The sequence below is a fragment of the Rhinopithecus bieti genome, unplaced genomic scaffold (genome assembly GCF_001698545.2).
Source record: "Rhinopithecus bieti isolate Rb0 unplaced genomic scaffold, ASM169854v2 scaffold_20840, whole genome shotgun sequence".
Lineage (NCBI taxonomy): Eukaryota > Metazoa > Chordata > Mammalia > Primates > Cercopithecidae > Rhinopithecus > Rhinopithecus bieti.
In genome coordinates, this window is record NW_016809955.1 from 423,908 (window position 1) to 444,415 (window position 20,508).

At 51.6% G+C, this 20,508-nt stretch overlaps 2 protein-coding genes across 4 annotated transcripts in view; one reads left to right on the forward strand and one right to left on the reverse strand.

Annotated features, from left to right (window-relative positions):
- The first annotated feature begins 6,061 nt into the window (after nt 1-6,061).
- On the forward strand, nt 6,062-10,575 carry CUNH17orf50 (chromosome unknown C17orf50 homolog). The gene is made up of 3 exons (XM_017891009.1): nt 6,062-6,168; nt 9,504-9,825; nt 9,926-10,575. Exons 1-3 carry the CDS (start codon nt 6,156-6,158, stop codon nt 10,116-10,118), a joined length of 528 nt encoding a protein of 175 aa, XP_017746498.1. The 5' UTR covers nt 6,062-6,155; the 3' UTR covers nt 10,119-10,575.
- Nucleotides 10,576-11,339: 764 nt separating this feature from the next.
- MMP28 (matrix metallopeptidase 28) overlaps nt 11,340-20,508 on the reverse strand; it is a 42,569-nt gene continuing 33,400 nt past the window's right edge. For all 3 annotated transcript variants that reach the window (XM_017891007.1, XM_017891005.1, XM_017891006.1), the window contains 5 exons: nt 18,303-18,527; nt 15,551-15,796; nt 13,688-13,837; nt 13,207-13,374; nt 11,340-12,375 (listed from right to left, as the gene is read on the reverse strand). In XM_017891007.1, the coding sequence (XP_017746496.1) occupies nt 11,981-12,375; nt 13,207-13,374; nt 13,688-13,837; nt 15,551-15,796; nt 18,303-18,527 (1,184 nt within the window). In that variant the 3' untranslated portion in view covers nt 11,340-11,980. The remainder of the gene's footprint in view (nt 12,376-13,206; nt 13,375-13,687; nt 13,838-15,550; nt 15,797-18,302; nt 18,528-20,508) is intronic.

Consider the following 20,508-nt stretch of genomic DNA (forward strand, 5'->3'; position numbering starts at 1 on the left):
TGACCTTGGCACTATTAACATCTTGGGTGAAATAATTCTTGTGCTGTGGAGGTTGTCCTGGGCATTGTAGGACATTCAGCAGCATCCCTGGCCACTACCCACCAAAAGCCAGTAGCACCCCTGCCCCATTATTATTTTATTTTATTTTTTGTTTATTTTTTAAAATTTTTTTATTTTTTTTTTTGAGACGGAGTCTCGTTCTGTTGCCCAGGCTGGAGTGCCATGGCACAATCTTGGCTCACTGCAACTTCCACCTCCCGGGTTCAAGCGATTCTCCTCTTTCAGACTCCTGAGTAGCTGGGATTACAGGCACACACCACCACGCCTGGCTAATTTTTTGTATTTTAGTAGAGATGGGGTTCCACCATGTCCCCAGGCTGGTCTCAAACTCCTGAGCTCAGGCAATCCACCCACCTTGACCTCCCAAAGTGCTAGGATTACAGGCATGAGCCACCATGCCTGGACCCCTGCCCCCAGACATTAACATTTGGCAATGTCTTCTGGGGAACAATGTCCCTGGGGGGCAATGTCCCTCTGCCTCCCCACTGAGAGCCACTAATCTAGGAGGTAAACATGGGACTCAGCTAGTCCAAACAGCCCTTCCCTGGGCTTTTAAAATTGAAGCTATAGGGCCAGGTTCTTTTCCCAATCAGATGGCGAAGATTTGGGGGATGCATTCCTATTACACAGGGAAAGCCTTTCTGCAATAGAGGCAGTCACGTATCTCCCTTTATTAGTTAGGGCCAAGCTAAGCTGCTATATATAACAAAAAGGCCACTGAAAACAGTGGCTCACACAAGAGAAAAGTTTATTTCTCTCTCTTAGAGACAGATGATCCAAAGTAGGCACGTGGTTCTGCTCCATGAAGTTTTCCAGGCACTTGCTTCCTTTCTTGCTGCTTCTTTAGGCCATTGTTGTTACCTACATAGTCAATGCCGACCTCCCAGAACTTTGTCCTCAGGCTGCAGTGAAGTAGAACAGAGAGGACAGAACAGACCAGGTCCCTCTTTTTTTTTTTTTTTTTAGACAGAGTCTCGCTCTGTCACCCAGGCTGGAGTGCAGAGGAATGATCTTGGCTCACTGCAACCTCTGCCTCTTGGGTTCAAGCAATTCTCCTGCCTCAGCCTCCCGAGTAGCTCAGATTACAGGTACACCACCACGCCTGGCAAATTTTGTATTTTTAGTAGAGACAGGGTTTCGCCATGTTGACCAGGGTGGTCTCGAACTCCTGAGCTCAAGTGATCCACCCACCGTGGCCTCCCAAAGTGCTGGGATTACAGGCTTGAGCCACTGTGCCCAGCAGAGAACATCTTAATTAATAGAAAGATAGGCCGGTTGCGGTGGCTCACACCACAAACACAAAACATTAATGGACCCTCCTGGAAAGTGGACCGGCCTCAGTGGATAGGAAGCTGGAAGTGGATCATCATCTGGTTGGTTCCTGATTAGACTCCTAAGGATTACAGAGGGAATAAGGGACCCCAGAATTCAGTGTAGCCTGTATCCAAGGAATTGCATGGATTGGGGCAGGGAAAGACAGAGACCAGTAGCTGGGCAGCTGAGGAGAAAAGACAGGCTGGGAAAGAGGGTAGAGGGACCATGTCTTCTGCCTCCCACACCATCCTATTTGCAGGTCACTGGCTGTGGCAAGCCTCAGGGTTTTCTATTTCCTAAGAGGACTCAGAATAAGTCATAGGGCCTGTCTGAGTTGTTCTCCAGGGACAAGGGAAGAAGTATTTTCCTCCCTTGAGCATGTTTAAAAAGACTGGGCCGGACGCAGTGACTCATGCTTGTCATCCCAGCACTTTACGAAGCCAAGGCGGGCAGATCACTTGAGGTCAGGAGTTCGAGAACAGCCTGGACAACATGGTGAAATCCTGTCTCTACTAAAAATATAAAAACTAGCTGGGTTTGGTGGCGGGCACCTGTAATCCCAGCTACTCAGGAGGAGGCAGGAGAATTAGCCACTGCATTCCAGCCTGGGCAACAAAGGGAGACTCTGTCTCAAAATAAATAAATAAATAAATAAATAAATAAATAAATAAATAAATAAATAAATAATAAAAAAATAAAATAAAATAAAAAGACTGTAGGAGACAAAAATGAAATTGTTTTATAACTATACTCCATGAGTCCCACCTGATCAAAGGTATCAGTTACAACTGGTCTAGGACAATCTTGACAACCCTCTTTTTGCCATAAGTTGGTTCAGGAATGGGTTTGTGCCTCAGTTCTGGCCAATGAGATTCAAAGACAAGTCTGTTGGAGAGTTTCTGAGAAGTCTCTGCCATTCCTTTTCTTCCTGATTTGGTCATAGTTGCATGAAGCCACAATGTCCGGATCTGCAGCAGCCATTTTGTAACCAAGAGGAGACAAAGAAGGCAAAGAGGAAAGGTGAGAATAAGCAGGGCCCTTAATAACTCCAGCAAGACACTGAACCAATCCTGGAGCCCCTTACTAAGTAAATTAATACATTTTATAAAGTTTGAGCTATTATTAGTTAGGCATTATAGATTTTACTAGCCAGTTACATCTTCACTGACATGATGCTCTAAGTTTAGGAGGCCCCATTCCTTTTCTCTATACAAATGTAAGATGTTGTTACAAATATTCCCAACCAAGTAGCACTTACATACTATCTTACTGGATTATTGTTCTTAATAATTTTTTTTTTAATAGATGGGGGTCTTGCTCTGTTGCCCGGGCTGGAGTGCAGTGGCTATTCACAGGCACAATTGTTGTGCACTGCAGCTTCAAATTCCTGGCCTCAAGTGATTTTCCCATCTCAGCCTCCTGAGTTGCTGGGACTATGGGTTCCCCTCACTGTGCCCCACTTAGATATTATTTTCTCTTAAGTTATATTTATGGCCCAGCCAAAACTGATATTGCATTTCTGTGTTACACCTATTAGAAGTTAAGGAGCTATTTATACTATTAATTTCAAAAGTTAAAATTTAATATGAAAAAATTATAGCTTTACCTGTGATAACTGACTTTGTCTTGTCCTTTAGGTATGATTTCCATAAATAACAGAAAATAATGCTTGAGCTTGCCAATAAAATATAGCCCATTCTCTTCTGGTTTCAAACAGTCTCTTTTGGACAGAGATTCAGTCAATTCCGAGTTTTCACTCATTCCCAGTTTCGCCCCTCTCAAGAGGTCTCCCAAGCTGATGTCTGAGTGCCGGAGGCATGCATATGTTCCTGGGGCCAGTGGGATTACCTGCTTGCTCTCATGTTTTCAATGAAGACTGTACTAGTCCTCTGTGAGATCAATTTCTAGTGTGCTGGCTGGGCACGGTGGCTCACACCTGTAATCCCAGCACTTTGGGAGGTGGAGGCAGGCAGATCACTTGAGGTCAGGAGTTCGAGACCAGCCTCGCCAACAGGGTGAAATCCCGTCTCTACGAAGAATCCAAAAATTAGCTGGACATGGTGGCACATGCCTGTAATCCCAGCTACTCAGGAGGTTGAGGCAGGAGAATCGCTTGAACCCAGGAGGCAAAGGTTGCAGTGAGCTGAGATCACACCACTGCACTCCATCCTGGGCAACAAAGCAAGACTCTATCTCAAAAATAAAAAAATAAAATAAAATAAATTTTAGTGTGCTTTAATGCTAGTATGGGTTGTTTGAAAATCTGACTTTTTATGAAGGTCCCAGAAAACCCAAAATAGCCTTGGGAAGAGGGAATGCACATCCTAAGGATGGATGGCTACTGGGCAGATTAGGGTTGGGGAAGCAGGATGAGAAGAATGACCATGCCAGGGGACAGTCTGTTGTGGTGTCTTGGTGGGATGCTCCCTAAAGACCATAGCACAGGCTCACTGGTTTAGATGTGCCTGCCAGGGGCATTAAATCTTAGTGAGTGTCTCATTGAGATTGCTCATGGTGCCAGTGTCCATGGGTGACCCCCAGCAGTGCCTCCAAAGTGAATTGTTCCTGTAATGCGATCTTGACTATGTTCTTATTCTCCACCCTTCCTTCATTCCTATCCAGTTCTCAAGTCTTTTGGTCATTCTGCGAGCTCTCGCTATTCTTTCTCTTTAAATCAACCAGAGGGAGCTTTTGAATTTTGCAATCAAGAGCCATGGTGGCTACAAATGCTTTCAGTAAATTTAAGGAGAATGAGCTTGTTGGGAGACAATTCTCCTTGGGCCTTTTTTGTTTATGCATGTCTTGAAAGCAGAGACCCTGACTTTTCAAGGGTTTTTGTATAAGTGAACAATCTTGGAAAATAGACGTAGTGCCTCCTTCCTGAACAAACAGCAGGTTTGCTCACTACCCATTATAAAAGATTCAGGCTTCTTGGCTGGGCACAGTGTGGCTCAGGCCTGTAATCCCAGCACTTTGGGAGGCCGAGGCGGGCGGATCACCAGGTTAGGAGATCGAGACCATCCTGGCTAACACAGTGGAACTCCGTCTCTCCTAAAAATACAAAAAATTAGCCAGGCATGGTGACACGCGCCTGTAGTCCCAGCCACTCGGGAGGCTGAGGCAGGAAATTGCTTGAACCCAGGAGGAGGAGGTTGCAGTGAGCCAAGATTGCACCACCGCACTCCAGCCTGGACAACGGCGAGACTCTGTCCCCCTCGGCCCCCCCGAAAAAAAGATTCAGGTTTCCAAAGCTTGGGATTTCCCTAGTAATGCAAACCTCTGCATATACCGGTATTCACTGGCACTCATCTGTGTCACTCATCAGACATTAAAGCAAGGGAAGCTGAGGCAAATCGGCCGAAGTTGCTGTGCCACCAGTAATAAAGTCCTTTGTCTCTGACCCGGAGCCTCGTGTTTTCTGGCAGCACCTATGAAACTACAGCTGGTTAACATGGTAGCTTGCAAGTAAGATAACATTTCAGATCCTTCACAGTTCTTGATAGGGTTGCCCCGTTGTGACTAGGAGATTCCTGGGGCCAGGTCTGCTCTCTGTTCTCCAGCCCATCAACTTGCGTCCACCAAATTAAATGCCCAAAGCAGCCGGGTGCGGTGGCTCACGCCTGTAATCCCAGCACTTTGGGAGGCCAAGGGGGGCAGATCACGAGGTCAGGCGATCAAGACCATCCTGGCTAACACAGTGAAACCCCGTCTCTACTAAAAAAGACAAAAAAATTAGCCGGACGTGGTGGCGGGCGCCTGTAGTCCCAGCTACTCGGGAGGCTGAGGCAGGAGAATGGCGTGAACCCAGGAGGCGGAACTTGCAGTGAGCCGAGATCGCGCCACTGCATTCCAGTCTAGGCGACAGAGCGAGCCTCCCTCTCAAAAAAAAAAAAAAAAAAAAAAAAAAAAAAAAAAAAGATGGCCAAAGGAAGGGACTCCATCGCCCTCCACTCTCAGACTTGGATGGAGGATTGCAGATCACTATCAGACTGGGATCTCTTTGAGGTCAGCAACCTCTTCTCAACAGACGGAGGGCTTTCCAGAGCTGAATCTGTCCATTGTCCATCTGCACATTCCTCTCTGTGCCAATATACTCCACTTCCAGTCCAGGAAAGGAAAGGATTTTCCTGAAGCTCCATAATTTTACTCCCTCCCCAGCCTCTGCCCCCCACAAATACACAATATCCAGGAGCTATATCCTCCTCGTGCCCAAGTCCTACTTCCTACTGGACTTGGCATCTATTCCCTTGTGTTCCTTGGCACTAAGGCAATGAAATGGAAATGGGAGAAGTGGGGAGTATGGGGTGAACAAGGATAAGGATAAGACACGAGGAGGAAGAGAGAATATAATGATACAAACAAACTCAATGCTTTCAGTGCTTCCTGTAGGCCAGGTAAAGCCTGGTACTGTACTACTACTCTGACTTACAGATGAAGAGAGTGAAAGTCAGAGAGATACCATGCTGAACATCAGATAACTTTTATATTTATGTGGTAGAGCTGGGATTTGAACCCAGTTTACTGGGGGCCAAAGCCGCCCTTTCTTCCCCTTTAATGCCTTCCTAAGAGGGAAGGTAGGAGACACCTGAGTTGTTAGTGCTTTGGGAGGCTCTGGAAAAGGAAATTATTCCTGGGCAGAGCCTTATGGGCAGGTGAGGTTCTAGCCCCACCCCTTGTGATCCAATAGAGGCCCTAGACATGAGACAAAGTTCTGTGGGTTCCGGGCATCCTCTCACATCCCAGTCCCTGATCAGGGAAAGCAGGGCACAGCCTTGGGAGGAATGAATAAGCATGGTGAGTGGAGCTGGAGGCAGGGTGGGGCTGGAGGACAGGTCCTCTTGACCCTAGCTTGGACAGTCAAGACCATCACCATGAAGTCCAACCTCTTGTCAGTTACCCATCCATGTACCTGCAAGCCCTCTCCTTTCCCCTTCCTGAATACTTTTTTTTTTTTTTTTTTGGAGACAGAGTCTTGCTCTGTCATCCAGACTGGAGTGCAGTGGCGAGATCTCGGCTCACTGCAGCCTCTGCCTTCCGGGTTCTAGCGATTCTCGTGCCTCAGACTCCCGAGGAGCTGAGACCACAGGAACATGCCACAGCACCCAGCTAATTTTTGTATTTTGTATTTTTAGTAGTTGGCCAGGCTAGTAGCAAACTCCTGACCTCAAGTGATCCACCCACCTTGGCCTCCCAAAATCCTGGGATTACAGGCGTGAACCACCGTGCCTGGCCTGTTTTTGTTTGTTTGTTTGTTTTAGAAACAGTCCTGCTGCGTCACCCAGGCTGGAGTACAGTGGGGTTATCATCATAGCTCACTGCAGTCTCAACCTCCCAGGGTCAAGTGATCCTCCCGCCTTGGCCTCCCAAAGTGCTGGGATTACAGGTGTGAGCCACCACATCTGGCTCCAGAATAGTCTTCACATCTGCTTCATCATCTCCCCATGCTCTCGTTCAGGCCTTTGTCTTTTCTGGCCTGGACCACTGTAATGACTCCTAAGTGGGGTCTCCCTCTGTCTTGTCAGAAGGAACATCCTAAAAGACAGCTTGGAACATGTCCTTCTACAAGAATGTTCAGTGGCTCCTCACTGCTGACAGGCAAAGTCCAAATTCCATAGCGCAGCACTCAATGTCCAACCCTTTCTTTTCAACCCCTTTTCCTCCTCCCCTTCCTCCTGAAACATCTCTGGAACCCTTTTCTAGCTGTGTACTAGGCCTGGCCTTTTACAACCAGAAGGCTAAAACACCAATTATGAGCATTTCCTTTGCTCTTTAAATAGGATGGACTGGGATCGATAGAAACGTTTCTTTTTCTTTTCTTCTTTTTTTTTTTCTTTTTTGAGACGGAGTTTCGCTCTTGTTGCTCAGGCTGGAATGCAATGGCGTGATCTCGGCTCACCGCAACCTCCACCCCCGCCCCAGGTTCAAGTGATTCTCCTGTCTCAGCCTCCTAGTAGCTGGAATTACAGCCATGCACTGCCATGCCTGGCTAATTTTGTATTTTTAGTAGAGACAGGGTTTCTCCATGTTGGTCAGGCTGGTCTCGAACTCCCGACCTCAGGTGATCCACCTGCCTCGGCCTCCCAAAGTGCTGGGATTACAGGCATGAGCCACTGTGCCCGGCCTAGAAATGTTTCTTGACTTCCACGGCAAACTCCACGAGTTGTGTCTTCCCTGCCCTCCTCCCCTCTTTCCTTTACATCCTGTGACAGACACAGAATGCAAGAAGCCTGGTGAATGTTTGCTGAATGGGTGGGGGACACCTTCTAGGAGAGGCCAGCTTAGCTTCCATGTCAGTCCAAGAACTTCCTGCTGGGGCTACTGCTTGTGGTATCTGTGCCCTGAACAAAGGCACCAGCAAGAGGGGACAGTGGTGGCTGAAGTCAGAGGCACCTTTTCCTAATCGGCTCACCCTAAGGACAGCCTTTTCCCAATTGGCCTGCCCATAGAGGGTCCTTTTTCCATCTCCCTGACTATAAGGCGCCTTTTCTAATCATACAGAGGTGCTGTAAGCCCACCCGCCTGCCCGCCCCACCAGCGGAGATCCTGGGCTTCCTTAAGGCAAGACCCACTTGGAGGAAGGAAATCTCATTCAGAAAATAAAATATTCTACAAATAACCACCTATTAAAATGGGATCAGTGACCGGGCGTGGTGGCTCACGCTTGTAATCCCAACACTTTGGGAGGCCGAGGCAGGCAGATCTTGAGGTTAGGAGATCAAGACCATCCTGGCTAACATGGTGAGACCCCGTCTCTTCTAAAAATACGAAAAGTTAGCCAGGCATGGTGGCGGGCTCCTGTAGTCCCAGCTACTCAGGAGGCTGAGGCAGGAGAATGGCATGAACCCGGGAGGTGGAGCTTGTAGTGAGCCCAGATGGCACCACCACAGTCCAGCCTGGGCGATAGAGCGAGACTCTGTCTCAAAAAAAAAAAAAAAAAAGGGATCAGTAAGCCAGGGGAGGTGGCTTGTGGCTGTGAACCCACACTTTAGGCGACCTAGGCAGGAGACCTGCTTGAAGCCAGGAGTTCGAGACCAGACTGGGCAACATAGTGAGACCCTGTCTCAAAAAAAAAAAATTTTTTTTAATTGTAGAGAAGGGGTCTCACTCTTACCTAGGCTGGAGTGCAGTGGTGCGATCATGGCTCACTATAGCCTCGACTTCCCTAACTCAGCTTCCTCTCACCTCAGCCTCCCAAGTAGCTGGGACCACAGGTGTACACCACCATGCCGTTTTTTGTTTGTTTTGTTTTGTTTTTTGTAGCTAAATAAAAAGAGTCTCACCTTGTTGCCCACACTGGTCTCGAACTCTTGAGCCTCAAGCCATCCGCCTGCCCGATCTCCCAAAGTGCTGCAGATTACAGGCGTTGAGCCCACCATGCCTGGCTTACAAAATTTTTCTGAAAAAGGTATCCAGGGACCAGGGCACGGTGGCTCACACCTGCTAATCTCAGCACTTGGGAGGCCCTGAGGAGGGCAAATCACCTGAGGTCAGGACGTTGAGACCAGTTCCGGCAACTTGGTGGAAACCTGTTTCTTTTTTTTTTTTTTTTTTTTTTTTTTTTGGAGACGGAGTCTCGCCTCTGTCGGCCCAGACTGGAGTGCAGTGGCCGGATCTCAGACTCACTGCCGCTCGCCTCCCGGGTTTACGCCTTCTCCTGTCTCAGCCTCCCCGAGTAGCTGCAGGGACTACAGGGCGCCAGCCACCCTCGGCCGGCTTAATTTTTTTTTTTTATTTTTTAGTTAGAGACCGGGGTTTACCGGGGCTTGCCAGGATGTCTCGATCTCCTGACCTCGTGATCGCCCCCGTCTTGGCCTCCCAAAGGTGCTGGGATTACAGGCTTGAGCCACCGCGCCGCCGAAACCCCGTTATCTACTAAAATACAAAAATTAGCCAGGCGCAGTGGGGCTTGCCTGTAGTCCCAGCTACTTGGGAGGCTGACGCAGGATAATCGCTTGAGCCAGTGAGGCGGAGGTTGCAGTGAGCTGAGATCCGGCCACTGCACTCCAGCCCGGGCGACAGAGTGAGACTCCGTCTCAAAAAAAAAAAAAAAAAAAAATTAAATTAAATGAAAAATTATTCTGGACCCTTTCTCGGGGACAGCAGGACTGCCCTGACCTTCCGGCTCGCAGGTGTGAAGACTCCCTTGTGGAAGAAGGAACCGGAAGAACCCTGGGCCGAGGAGGCGGAGGAGGAAGGGAAGGAGGGGTCGGAGGACGAGGACGAGGACGAGGACAACCAGAGGCCGCCGGAGGACAGCGCAGCGGAGGGCGAGGAGCCGCCGCGGGAGGCGGAGGAAGGCGAGGGCCGCGAGCGGCGCTCGGTGTCCTACTGCCCGCTGCGCCAGGAGTCCAGCACCCAGCAGGTGGCGCTGCTGCGGCGCGCGGACAGCGGCTTCTGGGGCTGGCTCGGCCCCTTGGCGCTGCTGGGCGGCCTGACGGCTCCCACCGACAGGTGAATGCGCGCTCCTCGGCCGGGGCACGAGGGACGCGGTGCCCGGGCCCCAGGGAGGAGGGGCGGCCCTAGGCACTGAGCGCCGGGTACCCGCCGGCAGGAAGCGGAGCCTCCCGGAGGAGCCGTGCGTGTTGGAGATCCGGCAACGACCGCCGCGCCGCTGGGGCTGTGCGGGCTGCGAAATCCTTTTCTGCAAGAAATGCAGGAGTCTGCACAGCCACCCGGCCTATGTGGCGCACTGCGTTCTGGATCACCCGGATCTGGGTAAGGCGGGGGCCGCTGGGAGCTCCTGAGCGCCCCCACTCCCAGCCTTTGTGCCTTCCATCCTTTCCTAGTCCCAGACTTCATACCGACCTTCTCTCTTGGAACGCGGACTCCTCTCCGACACATTCCCAGAACCGCCCCTTCTCAACTGCTGTCCAGAGCGCCCCCATCCGGCAAGAAGGCCCACTGTTGGTGCTTGGTTCCCACCTGTCACCTAGCGCCCCCAGTGCAAAACCCAGCATAACCTAGAGCCCACTGTCAACAGCGCCTACCGAGGGCTCCCCGCCCCCACGCAGCACCAGCGCAACCGCACACCTGACTCTGTCCGCTCACACAGCCTCACCTTCACCTTTTGGGTATTTCAGATCTGCTCTGGCCCGGTGGGCAGAGGCATCGCCTAGAGAAAATAACCTCCAGGTTCCCTCATCCCTCTGACAAACCTTTCTCTTTCCCTGAAACCATTCAATAAAACCTCTGATCAAAGTGGCAGTGCTTTGAGGTGGGGCACGGTGGCTCCGGGTGGGGATGATCCTCCTGGGGTTCAAGCCAGAGGTAAAAGTGTGGGCAGGGAGCCTCTTCCCTCTCTACCCCAGAACGGTACAAACATTTGTATCCAAAGGTAAAGGCCCTTCTGCTCGCCGCAGAGAAGAAAATGAACGGGCAGGGCCAACAATGGCCCTGGGGAGCTGAGGGCTGAACCTTTGCCAGACCATTCTCCCCTCCCCTAGACGCCCTGGCTTGCTGAGGTCAATGCTGTGCATATGAGGCACTAGCAGGTGTGGAAGGGTGGGGGAAGCCTGGAAAACCAGATGCTAAAATAAATGCTGGCATGGGTGGAGGCTGAAGACAGGGAGGCTGGGGAGCTGGTTCCTTCTCCAGGAATCCCAGCTATTCTTGGCCAGACAGCAGGAGCTTTGGGAATGCCGCGTGTGTGGCCTGGAGAATGCGGCCATTGTGAGAGCACAAGGCCACCCCCAGCCTGCAGGGCTGCCTGTTGTGCAGGCTGCATCCCCAGCGCCCGCAGCGTTGCAGACCCCCAGGAAGGCCCCTTGACACATCATTCTCCATCTGGCCTGGGGGGCAAGGACATTTTGCTTTTTGAGGAGAGGCAGGCACCCTCTCTCCATCACAGCTCCACACACACACACACACACAGCTGGCTGGTCCTGGCTTGGATGGAAGAGCATGGCCTTGGCCTCCCCTGCACCCGTGCCCACCTGCTCTCAAAGGATGGAAGAACTGCTCCAAGGAAGGCTGCTTCCTGCCTCTCGGCCCACCAGCTGAAGGCGCCTCTTTATTCTAGCCCTGGACAAGAAGCCAAGGACTAGCAGGCCTGCATTAGTCTCCCTCCCACTCTGCGTCCTGACCCCACAAAGGGCCTCTGAGGTTGGAGACACCTAAGCCCTCATCCCCATCCATGCTTCCTGGGGGTGGGGCCTCTGACTAAATATGACACCATTTTCTAAGAACTGAGCCAGGAGGTCCTGAGGAGAAGGGCAGTCTTGCAAAGTGGTCTCTAATTTCTCTGCTGAGTTTTTCATCCCGCTGTTTGGATCCCAGTGCTGTCACCTCTTGAAAGGAACTGTACCCTTAGTAGAAGAAACAAAGGCCTGGGGAGGATAGAAGTCCTTGGAGGAAAGGACCAACGGATCTGGGACCCTTTTTTGCTTTTCCTAAGATTGATCCCACCCCCACCTCCATGTGGTGGGAACAGACAAAGACAATGCTGCATTCTTCAAGGAACAAAGGCAGACAGACTTCCAGATGGAGGCTTTGCTGCCTGGTCTTCTGCAGAGGGACTCAGAGGCTTCTAAGATGGGTTCTGCCCCAGGGGTGGGGAACACGATTTTGCCCTGAGAGCACCACCAGTTTCTGAGATGAGGAGGTGCCTTCAGAACAGGGTACTCCCTGAGTTGGCGTGCCAGCAGCCCATCCAGGGCAGCTCGGTGCCCCAGCGGCCTGAGGTGGTCGCCTGCAGTTTGGCTTGGTCCAGGCGCCAGTAGCGGTCATCTCGGAAGAAGATGATGGAGCCGTCGGGCCTCGGCAAGGCGCCGCTGACCTCCTCAGGGATACCGCCCCAGTCCTGCAGACTTCGGGGGTAGTAGGGCTCCACTTGCAGTCCCCCTTGGGCCAGCACGTAGTAGCGGGCACCCTTGAAGAGGATGAGGCGGCGCAGAGGAGGAAAGAAGAGGGCGGCGTCGGGGTGGTGGGGCAGGCCCCCTGCACGGCACAGCTGTGGGAGACCCCACACTGGCTTGGGGCCCCGGAACCTCCAGCATCGACCCCCTGTGGGAAATTGGGAGAGCCAGGGTGAGCTCTCTACCCTACCTCTGTCCCCCATACCTCTGCTCTCCTTTAAGCTGGAGCCCACGATGGTTGGTATTCATACCAATCAAATGGATTGCACTACTAATTAGTTATAAATAGCAGGGCGGTAGTAGCGACTACTGTTATTGTCTAGACTTCCAGCAGGTGTCAGCAGAGGGCAGATAGCCTCGAAAGGAAGGCCCAGCGCTTTCTCCACTGCCATCACTACTAATAATTCTACGAGGGCAAGGATTTTTGTTTCGTTCACTCCTGTATCCCTAACATATCCAACCGTGTCTAGTGCATACAAGGCACTCAATATTGGTTGAATGAATAAAAAATGAATGAATACTATTTACCTAAGTATTACCATGTATCTGGTAAGATATTGTACACTCTTCAGGCAATACTCTCTTTTCATACTCCTTCCCCAGAAAATCTGAGGTATTGTTTTCCCCATTCGAGAAATGCACACTCCAAAAGTTAAGCGACACGTCCAACCCCACACGGCTAGGATTCCAAGGAAGATCCAGCTCTTTCTGCTGAATTGCAGAATTCTAGAGCTGTCCTCTGCTTCCCTCTAGACTCCTCTCTGAAACTGTCCCTGGGACCTTGACACTTGCTGCTCCCTAATCCATCCCTGAAAGGTATCTTCTGATAGAGTCTCCCCTGGGGTCACAGGTTCAAATTGGAATAGAGACTCCACGATGGACTCGTGTGAGAGTCTTCCCCTCTTTTGTCCTTTTGACCTTGGACAGGACACCTCCCCTCTCTAGGGCTCAGTTTTCCCAGCTGCCCCAGAGCCAGTACCTTTGAAGAAGTAGAAATCTCCATCCTCCAATGACACTGCAGCAGCCTCAATGTTGGGGGGCAGCCCGATCCACCTTTCCTGTAGTGGACGGGGCTCTGAGACGTTGCCATCAGGTGCCACCTCCCAGAAGTGGCTCCCTTTAAAAATATACAGTCGCTGTTGCCTGTCTGCCCAGAGACAAGAGAGAGTTGAGGAGTGACCATCAGCTTCCTGCTGGCTTTCCAGGGAAGATGCTGTCCTGGAAGCCAGTTTCCCAAATGGAGAAGGGTAGGGTATGGTGTGTACAGTTGGTGCAGAGGGGAAAGTGGGCAGGAAGAAGCAGTGTTTTGCTTGGTGTGGGGTTGCTACTTGCAGCATGCTTGTGGCTTGGGATTTCTGGCTTTTACAATCCATCCCCACACCTTGTACTCCAGCTCTGGAGATCCTAAGAGATGTGGAAGGAGAGAATAAAGAAGCAAAGCCCCAGTTGGACCTTCTTACCTACAGTGATGGCATCGAAGGAAGAGTGGCAGTATTTAGGGCCCTGGGTTTCAGGGCGCCTTCCTTGGGAGCTGTGGGAGTCCCAGGCCTCAAAGTCAGTGAACAGCTTTCCTGGGAGCTGGACGGCCACCGAGCCCCCTAGAGGCTTCCCTTTGTGAGTAAAGAAATGAGAGAGAGAACACACATAGAGTGGAGGGTATGCTGTGCACTCAAGACCTTCCCTTGGTTACTTTCATGATTATTTAATATGAGGGGCAAGGAAGGAGAGTGGGAGTGGGGGTTAAGAGTTGTTCCTGGGCCAGGAGTGGTGTTTCACACCTGTAATCCCAGTACTTTGGAAGGCCGAGGCAGGCAGTTCACTTGAGTTTAGGAGTTTGAGACCAGCCTGGCCAATGGTGAAACCCTGTCTCTACTAAAAATACAAAAATTAACCAGGCATGGTGGCCCACACCTGTAGTCCCAGCTACTTGGGAGGCTGAGGCAGGAGAATCGCTTGAATCCGGGAGGTGGAGGTTGCAGTGAGCCAAGATCATGCCACTGCACTCTAGCCTGGGTAACAGAGCGAGACTCCATCTCAAAAAGAAAAAAGAAAGAGTTGTATCTCAAAAAGAAAAAAGAAAGAGTTGTTTCTGGTTGTCGGTGCTAACCATCAAACTAAACTCAGGAATCTTCTCCTACCCAACATCCTGGGACAGAGGAACCTCCTGAGATAAAATTGGAGTGGGGTATCAAGCAAGGGTTTGGAACTAAAAGGGGCAGGGAGTCCTCTTTCCTGATTCCTGGGCAACACAAGTGTCATGAGGGCAGAGTCCAGAGACTCAGGCTGTGATAACTACAGCAATTATAATAATTATATCACTATCCTTCACTTATGAGAGGAGTGAAGCAGAGTCCAACAAGCTTATTATTTGGTGCCATCACCTGAATCCCAGTCTGCAATTTCCTAGCTGCATGACCCTGAGCAAGTTACCTAACCTCTCTGAGCCCCATTATTTTGATCTGTGGATGAAAAGAAGCATACTTCATGGGTGTGTTGCATGTCAAGTGCCTTGCCCACAGTAGGTACTCATGAAATACTAGCTGTTAGTATTACGGGGTATAAGTTTCTCAGGCTACAAAGCATGCGCATACCCAGTAGCACAACAGCCCTGTGAGGTAAGCAGGGCCTCAATTGTTATCCCTTTTCACAGAAGGTGAAACTGAGGGCTCACAGAGGGAAAATGCCCAAGAGCATCTGCTAATCAGGGATAGAAGGTGACTTGAACCCAGGCCTCCTGGCTCTGCCCATGGCACTCTGAGACAGCCCTGCGCTGAGATAGGTCCCAGGGCAGTAGCACTGGCCCACCCTGGGGAAGAAGACCTGGTCTGAGCCCATCACCAGGCAGAGGTGGGCAGATTTTGGGGGTAGGGGGCATCAGCGTCATGGTGAGAGAAAGGCTTGGGGAGAGCTAGTGGCTGGGGCAGGAATGAAGGCTTTGGGGTCTGGGATGGGGAAAGAGGTGGGCCCGAGGATTGGGTATGGGTGATGGGGCCGGGACATGATGTGAGCGGGAGCTCCGGAGGCTGGAGGTTGTGCAGAAATCCAGTAAGTGGAACGCAAGGGGCTGGGGCTAGGGGGACTGTGCACAGGAATTGGTTGGGACTGATGGGAGAGATGAGGCCCATGGACTCGGGGGAGCAAGAGTCCGAGGTTTTTCAGATTTGAGCGGGGCATGGGGCTTTAGAATTGGGACGAATCGGCGACAGGGAGGCCAGATCTATGCGCTTAGGATGGGAAATCATATTTGAGGAGCTGACGTTCAAGGACAGAAGGCCCGGGGGGCAAGGGTGGGACCAAGAGCGGGGCATGTCCGGAGCCCTTACCATACAGGCTCTGCACGGCCAGCACGTCGTCCCAGCTGAGCAGCGCGTCGCGGCCCAGCCTCTTGTAGTAGGGCGCCATGAGCGCGCGCGGTGCGGGCGAGTGGGTGAGGCCGAGCGTGTGACCGATCTCGTGCGCCAGCACCACGAACAGGTTGCGCCCGCGGCGGGGGCTCAGAGACCACCGCTCGTCTTGGTCGAAGTGCGCTTCGCCGCGGCGGGGCAGGAAGGCGTGCGCCAGGGCGCCCCCTGCAGGCGGGGCAGAAGGTCAGGGGCTGCCACGGCCCACGATGCCCACGATGCCCCCAAGTACTCGCGGCCCAGGGCAAATGCCACTGGGGTATGTGTGGCTGTTTTCTGCTGTACAGTTCCCCTCCTAAAGTCTGACAGAACCTGATGTGTGCAGAGGTGAACAGATGACTAGGCTGTGGAGGCCTAAGAGGCACTGTGGTGCAGGTATGGCATGGGCCCACCAATTTGGGTGCCATACCTACTTTTACAATCTACTAGCTGTGTGACCTTCAGCATTTAGCTTAACCTCTCTCTGTCTTAACTTCCTGATTTACAAATAGGAATGATGATGGTGAGCTTCTTCCTCACAGAGCTGTTCTGAATAATAAGTGTGTGTGTGCGTGTGTGTGTACATGTGTATTACAAATCATGCAGCAGGGTGCGGTAGCTCACGCCTGTAATCCCAGCACTTTGGGAGGCTGATGTGGGAGTAACATTTGAGTCCAGGAGTTCAAGACCAGCCTGGGGAACAAAGCAAGACCTCGTCTCTGCTAAAAACCAAAAACATTAGCTAGGTGTGGTGGTGTGCACCTGTAGCCCCAGCTCCTTAGGAGGCTGAGGTGGGGAGGCTCTCTTGAGTCCCAGGAGGTCAAGGCTGCAGTGAGCTGTGATTGCGCCACTGCACTCCAGCCTGGGTGACAGAGTGAGACCCTGTCTCAAAACAAAACAAAACAAAACACACACACACATACACACACACACACAAAAAAAAAACAAAAAAACATGAAACAACAACAACAAAAAAGTGATCCTTGGAACAGTGCCTAGCACATAATAAGGGCTACATATGAATTACTTTCAAAAATATCTAGAAGTAGGTAGAGTATAGTTACCCCTAAAAGGAGGCATGATAGGACCTTCTGTTTCTTGATTTGGGTGCTGGGAGTGTTCGGTGTATGAAAGTTCATCAGGCTAAACTTGAGATGGTTCACTTCTATATGTATGTATATTTTCTTTAATATAAAAGTATATATTTTTATATTTATATATATTATAATTAAATATAAATATATATAATTATAATTAAAATATTATAATATATATATTCTTGCCCTCCTCTGCCAGGGCACCTCTGGGGGGCCTCTCTCTACTTATAATAGGAATGAGCAGAGGGAGTTGGGCTGGATCAGTGATTTTCAAGCTTTTAGTGTGCCCCAGATGGAGCTTATTACATGTGCAGGTGCCAGGGTACCACCCCTAACGATTCACCTTCTACAGGGGCAGGTGACCCTGACACAGGAGTCAGAAAACTGCACTAGGATAAAAGTTTACATAGAAGCTTGTTGAGGGTTCCTCCAGCTTTGCCTTCTTGGACCCCAGGCCAACTGGGACTGACAAAGATAGGGGGGCTGGACTAAAAGGAGAGCCTCCTGGGGCATGGAAAGTCAGCTGTGTGTAGGAGGAATACTTGCTTATTTTGAATACGCCTCCAGCTGTTTCGAGCACTGTTCACTCTATTCAACTCTCACTGGGAGACGGATGGGCAGCTTTGGGAAAGGAGAAGACCACTATTCAAAAAGACAAAGTATCTGTCCCAAATCGGAGAGCCGCTTGGGGATCCCAAAGTCCTCACTCCCAGTGCAGTGCTGTCTTAACTAGGTATGGATAGAACCATCTCAGGTAGATCACGTGGATGAAGTCAGTTACAAATAAGTGCATGTGTGCACTACATGTGGATTCTTGCAAAGCCTAGATTTCTCTTGATCCTAATCCAGGTCCCAGCAACAGGGCCTAGATGTGGGCTCTGCTGTAGGTGGGCTTGAATGAAAGCAGGAGGGTGCGAGGGAGATGGGGGCTCAAGTTCCCAGGCCATACAAGGGCTTAAGTCCCCAGCCTGAAGGGGTCTGATCAGGTTTCCTTTCTTCATTAGGAGAGGAAATATGCAAATAGCCTATACTCAGGTTCTGAAGGCCAGCGTTGGGCAGAAGGGGAAGAGAGTGTTTTAAATTGCAGCCAGAACCTTCAGGTTGGGGACAAACAGAACTATCTGTGGTGTAGGTATAAAAAGCACTTCCCTATCGGGGTTGTCAGGAGTAGGGTGCCTCTTGCCCTGTGGCAGCAGCTGTGGTATTTGGGGGTGGGAGAGCAGTGGTGGGCAGTGGATGTGTTTTAGGGCTCTGGAGTGAACATCCACTGTGGAGAACAAGAGAAGCACAGGCCTGTCTAGAGGCAGAGGATGGATGATGAGACCTTGGGAAATTCTCCCAGAATGCATAATACTCTTTAGAATTTGCAAAGCATTTTTCTTGCAGAGCTTCATCTGACTGTCCATTCAGACATGTGACACATAATAAAGCAAGGACCACTGTTTCCATTTTAGGATGAGGAGACTGAGGGTTTTTCGCAGGGAGATGTGGCTCTGCCAAGGCCACAGGGAGGGTGAATACTTCATTGCCACCCCCAAACTGCCTCTCCAAGTTGGGTTCCCCTCCTGCTGTGTGGGAGGGAGGCTTTGTGTCAGCACCTGGGCCATCAAAGGCGTTCCCCAGCCCATCGTTGTGGTCCCCTTGGAAGAAGGTGAGCCGGATGTCAGCGGGGCCTGTGGCTGGGGCCTCCCAGAACTCCAGCGCTGAGACGTTGCTCCACAACTGGAAGGCGGCGCGCACGGCGCCCCGAACTGCCGGCTCCGGCAGGCGCTCAGGCCAGTTCACCAGGCGGTAGGAGAGGTGCTGCTTGTACCATTTGTTACCTGCCACCCAGAAAGCCCACGTCAGTCACACCTGCTGCAGAGCCTGAGTCTGGCCCTCACAGACCCAGTATGATGGCGAGGTGTAGGCCCTCTCCCAGCAGCCCCTGGTCTGATGGGGAAGACATAGTTTTTGCCCTAGGCAGCTCCCGCTTTGACTAGGGCAATACTACCTGGCTGAGGGCAGCCCTCAGACTGAGAGGACTCCCCTTACCCTGGATAGTCCCCAGTGCAGTGGCTTGGACTGTGGAGGTCCCAGTGTGTTGGAGGGGATGCAGCCTCTGCCCAGGAGAAGCCCCCAATCTGAAGGAGTCTGTCTGAACCCTTGGTCTAGGGTCTTATTCTTCCCCACAGCCTGGGCTGAGTCTGAAAACAGTTCTGTGTCTGTTGCTACCAGCAAATCCCAGCCCCCACCTGCAGTGTCAGAACGGAGGCGAGTGGGGCCACAGAGGCCACAGCTGTGACTCCCCCAGCCCCCCACCATCTCTCTTCAGGCCTCACACCCTCCTGCCACCTCTAGACACTTCACTCTGCCCTTTCCAGGGCCTGGGGTCTATGGCCAGCCAACAACCACAAGACTCATTCATTTGAGGTTCTTTCCTGCCCCTCTCCTCCTCGCTTCCTCAGGGACTCTGGAGAGCTCTGAGGTGAAAACAAATAAGAACAAAGGGTGTGTTTTGTCACTGACTGAGAGGAAGTTTTCCATCTCTGCTTAGTTAAGGGTTTTTCTCCCTTTGCCCCAAATTACAACTCCTCCCTGAGGGCTGAGACTCTGTCTGGCCCCTTGCCCCAGCCGCCGTCAACTGAGTCTGGGCCCATCTGCAGCTCAGCATGAACCCGGCAGCAGCATGGCTGGAAGGGCCAGATCCCGAGTTTCTTGTGGGCTATTTCTGAGCCCTGCAAATTCAGGGGCTGGGATTATAACCTCAAGTGGAAGACTCACGGCTTGGAGGCAGGACTCTTGGGCCAAGGGTGTGATAACTGAGACCTGAGACCCCAGGACAAGGGGCCTGCCCAGGATCCCAGAATGAGTGAGTAGATGAGGCAGGCCCTGACACCTAATCCAGGGCTCTTCCATTATCCCACATAGACAGGCAGGCACATTTGCCAGGACTCTATAAATCTGCCCAAACATCATTCCTTCTGGTCAAAGCATGAGCTGAGATTCTCCAGATGTAAGGGAGGGTCTTGGAGAGCAGAGGAGCTGGATTCCCTTCTCCTCACCAATGCAAGTGGGGGAGGGGCACATCCCTTCTCCCACCCCCGAGTCAAACTCCATTCAAGGCAATGCCGCCTCCCTGGGCCTGTTTGGGCCTGGCAACTACCCAACCTCTGCCTCCCAGCCAGTGACCAACCCTTAACGAGGGGAGAGGGAATGACTCTAAGGAAGCGAGGGAGACAAGGAAGGCAGAGGGAAGGCCTGGGGTCCAGAGGTGCAGCTGAGGGTTTGTGATGTGCCAGTCACACTTCTGCTGGGCACACTGTGAGTCTTCACTGGGCACCAGACTGTCTGGCGCTGGGCTCTTTCACACCCTGCTGTGGGGACAGTCTCCCAGGCTTTCTTTCCCCTCACAAACCTTTAATCCACTAGCATAGTGTGAGATGGCTCCTTCTGCCTCTTTGCAGCTAGCGGGGCCCCTCACTTCCCAGGCAGAAGAGGGGGTGGTGGGCAGTTTTCTCATTCTAGGCCGCCAGTGAAGGTGACAGGTCTCAGAATAAAATCCTGTAGGAAACTCTGAGTGTGTGCATGTGTGTGTTTGGGGGAAGGATAGGGAGGATGAATAGGAATGGAACTTGAAAGAAAATGACTGTTTTCCTGAGAGAGGAGCAGGGTAGGGGGTGTCACTAGTGTGCCTGCCAGGAAGAAAGGACCTGGCCGGGGGCCAGCAGCCTGAGCCCTTGCCCCTGTCTCCCTCCAGATTTGCTCCCATGGAGAAAGCTAACCGCTTCAGGCCCTGTCCCAAACTCCTGGCCAGGGAGGGCT

What these genes read in the sequence shown, in the direction of transcription:
- CUNH17orf50 (XM_017891009.1), top strand. An exon ending in CTGACGGCTCCCACCGACAG is followed by an intron (nt 9,826 to 9,925) that starts GTGAATGCGCGC and finishes ACCCGCCGGCAG; the next exon opens with GAAGCGGAGCCTCCCGGAGG.